The sequence below is a fragment of the Mirounga leonina genome, unplaced genomic scaffold, assembly GCF_011800145.1.
Source record: "Mirounga leonina isolate KUSES-001 unplaced genomic scaffold, KU_Mleo_1.0 Mir_93, whole genome shotgun sequence".
NCBI lineage: Eukaryota > Metazoa > Chordata > Mammalia > Carnivora > Phocidae > Mirounga > Mirounga leonina.
Genome location: NW_023270854.1, coordinates 49,312,224 through 49,319,214, shown reverse-complemented (window position 1 = coordinate 49,319,214; position 6,991 = coordinate 49,312,224). Strand labels below are relative to the sequence as shown.

At 40.6% G+C, this 6,991-nt stretch overlaps 1 protein-coding gene across 3 annotated transcripts in view; it reads left to right on the top strand.

The window, feature by feature from the left end:
- Positions 1-1,759: 1,759 nt before the first annotated feature.
- The window catches only part of THOC1 (THO complex 1), a 53,818-nt gene continuing 48,586 nt past the window's right edge, over positions 1,760-6,991 (top strand). For 2 of the 3 annotated variants that reach the window (XM_034996085.1, XM_034996084.1), the window contains exons 1-4: positions 1,794-1,900; positions 4,059-4,132; positions 4,226-4,286; positions 5,504-5,570. In XM_034996085.1, the coding sequence (XP_034851976.1) occupies positions 1,847-1,900; positions 4,059-4,132; positions 4,226-4,286; positions 5,504-5,570 (256 nt within the window). In that variant the 5' untranslated portion in view covers positions 1,794-1,846. Of the gene's footprint in view, positions 1,901-4,058; positions 4,133-4,225; positions 4,287-5,503; positions 5,571-6,991 lie in introns of all 3 variants that reach the window. The other variant, XM_034996082.1, reaches the window with a different exon arrangement.

The window sequence follows — 6,991 nt, the reverse complement described above, 5'->3', positions numbered from 1 at the left end:
AGGACCCTGGGATCAAAGGCAAACGCTGAACTGACTGAGCCACCCAGGTGCCCCCTATAAAAGCCATTTTTAAACCCTTAACATTCTTTGGTTTCAAACATTAATACAATCTAGTTCCAGCTTGACTCTTCAGCCCTATTTCTGTGCATAACCCAATGTTATAGTCAAAATAAATGGCTATTTTTCATTGTGCCTTCTCCCTTCCACACTTTTGCTCATACCATTCCTTCCATTGGGAAGGTTTCTCCTATTCACTCTTTGCTACTCCTACCTACGTCTATTGGAATCCTTCAAGGTCCAGCTCATAGTCTGTCTTCTCCACAAAGGTTCCTTGACCACCACATATGGTATTGATTCTCTTTTGATCACTTATAGCAGCTATTATCTAAATTACTCATGATAGAAATTGTATACCATAGTTATTTCTTTTAGGTCAACTAGAGTTCCTCAAAAAAGAATTAAGCTATATTATTCTGTTCATTCAATCATTTGTTCAAATATTTATTACTCATTCACCAAATATTGTCCACTGTGTACAAAGTGCCTAAGAGATGTTTGCTGAATAAACAAAATTCTAAGTCACTGGGATTTAATGAATGAGTCAAGAAACTCCAGCTCTTCTTATGTTTGGATTCTTGTAAAAAAGAGAAATTTATTTACCTCTCAGGTCTTAGTTGTGCTCCAGATAGTTAATAATCATCTGTAATATAATAATGATCCTATTACATCAGCTACCTGTTAAATCAATTAATACCAGGTTTTTCAGCCAATTTGGAGTTTAACTCATACAAACTTGAATGATTTTGTTAATTCTAAAGAAGACTGTAATGCTTCAAGTAGCCACCATTGTTCACAATTCCCACTTAAGGGCAAGACTAGGCAAAGTTATCTTTTGTTTAAACTTCCTGTATTCTCGTTAGATGTCAACGAAGAGAGAAGGTACACATGGAAGGGAATAAGAGCGTTTAGGTCAGTGCTGCTTTCCCCGCAGCATAATTCCAACTGAGAAAGTTACTGCCTCTTGGCTTTTCGTTGGTCAAGCCTCTCCAGTCAGGAGACAAGGGAGGAAGTTGCTAAGGAGAAGAGGATTTTGCAACGGGTGCTTCTACCCTGGACGCAGTGCCACCCATTTTCAAACGAGCGCCGAGTACTGCATTCCTCTTCGGTCTTTCTTTCAGCAGAGGCTTCTATGTGCAGCAAAGTTAACGGACGCTAAGATATTGATAATGATACTCATATTCCCAGAGAAGCTACATTTGCTTTATTTCATTCGCGCTTTTCGACTGTCCTGTGAAACCGGCATTATTTCTATTTCACAGAAGAGGGAACTGCTCCTAAGCTACAGAGCCCAGTGAACTACAGGGTCCATGAACTACTCAGCAAGGCGGTAGCTAAGACCACTCCCTCGGGGAGAATGCCTGCAGTCACGGGCACTGCCAACACTTCCCCAGCGTGGGGCACTTACAGGTAACCCACCTGCCCTGGATTTCCAGGCAGGTTACCTTCCCGCGCGACTCAGTAAGCCTTACTAGCCGTCATTCACCCGACTTCCCCAAAGCAGGAAAATCACGCCTATTCCCCGCCAGGCAGCACCGAGCTTACAGGGCGAGGACGCCCGTAAGCTGTCACCCCTAGGGTTCTCCACGAATGTGGAGAGCATGGTGTGGCTGAGTCAGCCTTCCAACGCCGGGCTGAACTCTCACCACAGTAGCTCCCAGCGGCCAGCGGGCCCACGTCTTGGCTCACAGGCCGCTCTAGCCGCGCACGGAGACGGCAATCTCGTTGCTCCCGCTTGACGTCATCGGCGGGCGCCGCAGCGTGGTGGCGGGCACGCGCCGCCGAGAAGATGTCTCCGACGCCGCCGCTCTTCAGTTTGCCCGAAGCGCGGACGCGGTTTACGGTGAGTGGACGGTGGGAGGGTGGGACCCTAACCCGGCTCGATCTTTTTCCTCCTCTCCCTGAAAATACTCGAATTTTGCCCTGTGGTAAAGCGGGAACTGAGGTGTGTACGCCGCGATGTCGGTTCCCGGCCCCGTCGGGGTCTGGGAGGTGGGAAAGACGCATTACTTGCCTCTTCCGTGGGTCCTGTGCTGTCCGCCGCCGTCCTTCTGCCCGCAGGTCTCTGAACCCGGCGTTCTGGGCGCTTTTGTGGCCCGCGTGGAGGACTCATCCGCAGACAACCTCCGGTGCGGTCGAGCTCTTCTGCAGTGCTCGCTTGCCAGACAGGTGTCTCCAAAATTGCTTAAGGGTGAGGGCGCGAGTGGTTTTAGCCCAGAGAACTGGCTCCCGCTCCGCCTCCTTAGCTGCCAGGTGATAGTTCCGGCCGCTTATTCACCACCCTTTAACCCTCGGTGTCTCACTCCTAAGAGATTAACAAGGAGATAATAAGTAGGAAAAGGCAAACAGAGATCAGCCTGGGAATTGTTGTCGGATGTCATTTTATTCATACACAATGAGGAAGAGTGATTTGAGCATTTGGGAAACGCCTTACAGAGCGTTTTCATGTTACCTTACTTAACTCTTAGAATAGCACAGTGAAGTAGGCAAAGTTCTGTTAACACTGGTAGATGAGATAGAACTTGAGACCACACCCCCCCCCCCCCAGAAGTAAGATGATGTACTTCGCTGGTGTTTCTGACTTCAGACCCAGTATTCTTTTTATGTTGCCCATCAGAGCATGAAGAACCCAGTTTTAAGTTGTTTGCCTGTATTTGTTTTTAGCATTTGCGCCAGTATTTCAAGTCATGATTCAACTGCTCAGATATTTAACTGTGCTTACCTACTTCTAGTAACGCCAGAATAAAAAGTTTTCTTGTGTGCACGTTATTTTTTTATCCCATACAATGAGGGTTTGTTTGTTAATCAGGTTTTATGTTGTTTATGTCTTTAGAGTCGTTTTCTTTCTGTAATCCCTGATGCTCTGAAATTCTGCTAAGAGTACCTGTTAGAAATATCCAATATCATATTAGTCCCGGATGGGACCATTTAATTTGAGATCATCTAGTGCAGTGCTTCTTAAGGTTCAGTGTGCAGTGGAATCATTTGGAGATTCTGGTTCAGTAGGTCTGGAATGGAGCCTGAAAGTCTGCATTTCTAACAAGTTCCCAGGTGATGCCACTGTTGCTGTTAGTAATAAGCATCTACAACAGCCCCCTTATTTAAGAGGAAATTGAAGCACAAAGAGATAAGGGGATATGCCCAAGAGTATACTGTCTACTCTTGGCAGAATCAGGAGTGGACATTTCCAGTGTAAATCAAACTCCTGGGGGTAATGAGATAACTTTCCAAGTGTATGTGAATTTCCACAGAATGAATGACTTTGCAATATTTTTGTCTTTCATATTTTTTTAAGCTTTTATTTTTAAATCTCTACATCCAAAGTGGGCTTAAACTTACAATCCCAACATCAAGCATCACATGCTCTACCTACTGAGCCAAAATCCCTTTTTATTGTTTTGCCTTTGAATTATGACTAAGACAATTAACAAGTATTCAGTATTGACTATGTGTCAGGGACTGGGCTGAGCAAACTAGAGAAGGTGGGGCTTGAGATGGGTCTTAAAGAATGGATAGAATTTGCATGAGCCGGTGGGAAGAAGGGTGAGTAAATACACTAGAGTGAGCTTGATAGAAAATAATGAAAAAAATAGCTAGACCTTAGTGGAGACTATGTTAGGTGGTTGTGGGAAATAAGGTTGGATAAACTGAGGGAGATAACATTAAGGACCTTGAGAAGGGGCTATGAAATTTTAAAACCAAAGCCTGTAAATAAGGAGCCATTCGGAGATTTAAAAAAAAAAAAAGGCAGAATACTCTCATGAATGTGATATTTAAAGAAATGGTAGGAGGGAAAGCCTGGAATGAGAAAGTCTAGTTGGCAAGCTCTTGTCAAGTTTAAAGTGATTAGGGTCTGTATCATTTCATGGCATTTGAATAAGAATTACTGATGTAATGACTGATAGGTAATTTTTTCCAAGTATAAGCATTTCCAGTTGGACATAATACATAATATTGATGAGTGATGTCTTTCCACATACATGCTATTTTTATTTTTCTAGAAGTCTACCAGAGAGGCCCTGAACAACAAAAATATCAAGCCATTGTTGAGTACCTTCAGCCAATTACCTGGCAGGTAAGGCATTGATATCCATGAAATACACTTGCCGAGATCTTTATACTTACCTTGAGCTGTTTAAAAAATGCAGGTGTCTTTTGTTTTTAATAGTGAAAATGAAAAAAAATGTACCCTTGATCAAGCTTTCAGAGGTGTTCTAGAAGAAGAAATTGTAAGTATGTTTTTCTTTATTGTTAAAATTTTGCTGCTAAATTAATCAGTGTTATTTTTTAAATTGCTTTTATTCTCAGAATGGATATTTAAACAAGATTATTTTTTCTATAGTGAGCTTGCTACTTTGTGAAAGCTGACTTGATCATAGTATAGGAGTTATGTAATAGTTAAGGATTTTGACAGCCCAAGTGCAATTTAAGGGTTTGGTTTAACGAATGAGCTCTCCCCAAGTGAATATAAGAAAAGTTGATATGAGATTTTCCTGAGCCAGAACTAGAATTTGAAGGTGGGCCCTCTCACATTGCTCTATAAACAGTGACGCACCTTTGGTAGCATGAAAGGTCTAGCCAAGAATGTTCAGCATGGGAACTGGATTCCATGCCCTCATTTTCCTGTGGCAACCTCATCAGTTAATATACAAAAATAACCAAAGCCTATCCAACTTCAGTAGAAAAATTTAACCTAAATGTGAAAACTGAATTTATTTACCATTAGTGGGGCACCCAAAGGAAGGAAAAACTTTCAGCAGTTTATTCTTGGTCAAGTGAAGGTTGTGTCCCAAGAAGCTAGATCCTTTTTTAATGGCCATAATACAATGTCCTTTCTTTTGAACAATTCTCTATCAAAACTCATTTTTTTCCTCTTCTTCAGACCTAGTCAGTTACATGTTGTGAGGCATTGGGCAAGTTACTTTGCTTTTCTGAGCCTCAGTTTCCTTTGTAAGAGGGAATATAACATTCTTTCAAGGTTGTATAAAACAACACATAATGAACACTCAAAAAATGCTAGTTTCTATAATGTTATGGAATCTAAGCACTACCTCCTCTATTAAAACCCTCAGACACTTTGATGCACCAGTACAATTAATTCCCCTGGCCCTCCCTTTGCCCTGTGCCATTGATTTGAGTTATGGCCCCAGTGCTTCTGTACTTGATTAGCTTGTAGCCATAATCATGCTAATGTAACCATCTTCCTAAGACCATTGGGTTTTAAGTGAATCACCCCCTTATTTACTTGATCTATTTTAACAATTAATGATTCTATTGATATTGTTCATTTTTTGTATTTTCATCTTAAAAAGTAATTTTATTTTCTATAAGAAATATGTTTATCTTAGATTTCTGATACTTTAATGTCAGAGGATATGTTTTTATTGTTAGCAAACTAGTCTGGACTCTGGCCCCTAAATTAAATTGTTTTCTCCTCTGTTGGTAGATAAATCACTCATCATGTGAAAACGTTTTAGCTATTATTTCTCTTGCTATTGGGGGCGTAACTGAAGGTAAGTACAGTGTTGTTTTTCTAAAGTAATCATGGACATGACATGCTTTATTTAAAAGTTATTCTCTCTGTACCTCTCCATCTATTTGATTTTGTTCATTTTTCAAATTCTGCCTACCACCTTTGCCAAGAAGTCGTCCCAATGAAATTAGCTCACACTTCTCGTCTCTAGTATGCAGCACACATTTTGGCACTTTGTTTGTTCTCCAGTTGTTTCATTCATTCAGTAAATATTTATTGAGCATCTACTATGTGCCTGGTACTGAGGTAGGACTAAAAGATTCGGTGGTAAAGAAAACATCCCTGCCCATAAGGAGCCTAGTGGCTAATGGAGGAAACAGATGTGTACATTTTTTACTGTGGTATAATTACTGTGAAGTGGGAATGAAGTGTAGTTGAAGTGACTCTCTCAACTCTGAAGGAATCAGGAAGGTCTTAGAAGGGAAGCTGTAACAGGAGCTGGGATGTGAGGGATGATGGATTTGTCAGGCAGAAAGAGAAAGGAATACATAGCTATGTAAAGGCAAGTTCAGCCTGGCTAAAGAATTTCATGGAGCAGAGGGGTGAGAGGATGATGACAATGGTGAGGAAGGAAGTAGGAGAGGTAACTTAGGGTCATTTGTAAAGGGCTTTGTATACCATGCTAACAGGGAGCTATGAAGGAGGAGTTGGATTGGGAGAGACTGCTGGCAGGAAAACAGGTAGGGGACTGTTAAAATGGGGGCAGTGGCAGTGGGGGCTAGTTTCAAGACTAAAAAAGGCATATAGGAAGTACACAGTGCCTAACACATAGTAGGAGCTCATTAAATATTTGCATAAAGAAACAGTGAAAAACTAGTTCATCAGTACTCTTTAACAAATTTAGTTGAAATACTCATTAATTCAGGTAATTTATGTGAAAAGTGCCTTTTAATCTGCAAAGCATTACTTACATATTTATTTTGATACCTATTCCTACAGAAACTAGAACATTCAAGGTAAAAGTGGTCTGCTAGTTTAGCAGCAAGCTATTCTGTGAACTTAAGCATAATTCATAAATTCTAACTTCACATTTAAACTTTTATACAAGATGTTCATTCATTCAGCATACTTGAATGAGTTCTGCAGCAGAGTGTTCCTTGCCCAATTTCTGTCAAACAGCAGTCTGCTTAGTTCATTGATTACCTTGATGTATTACTCTTGTAGACTGGTAATATTTTTAACTCTTGAAGTTGTACAAAGTCTATTTTTAGAACTTTTACTTTATTTGAGAAAGATAAGGACTTACGATAAAAGCTTAGATGCTTTTTTATTTTAATTGGATGGGGAAAAGTCCTGTCCTTCTGGAGAGAGATTATTATTGTATTCTTTATGTGACATGTTTTCAAATTATCCATAAATATGTTTTGTTAAATTCAACTCAGCAGATATTTATTGAGCTTC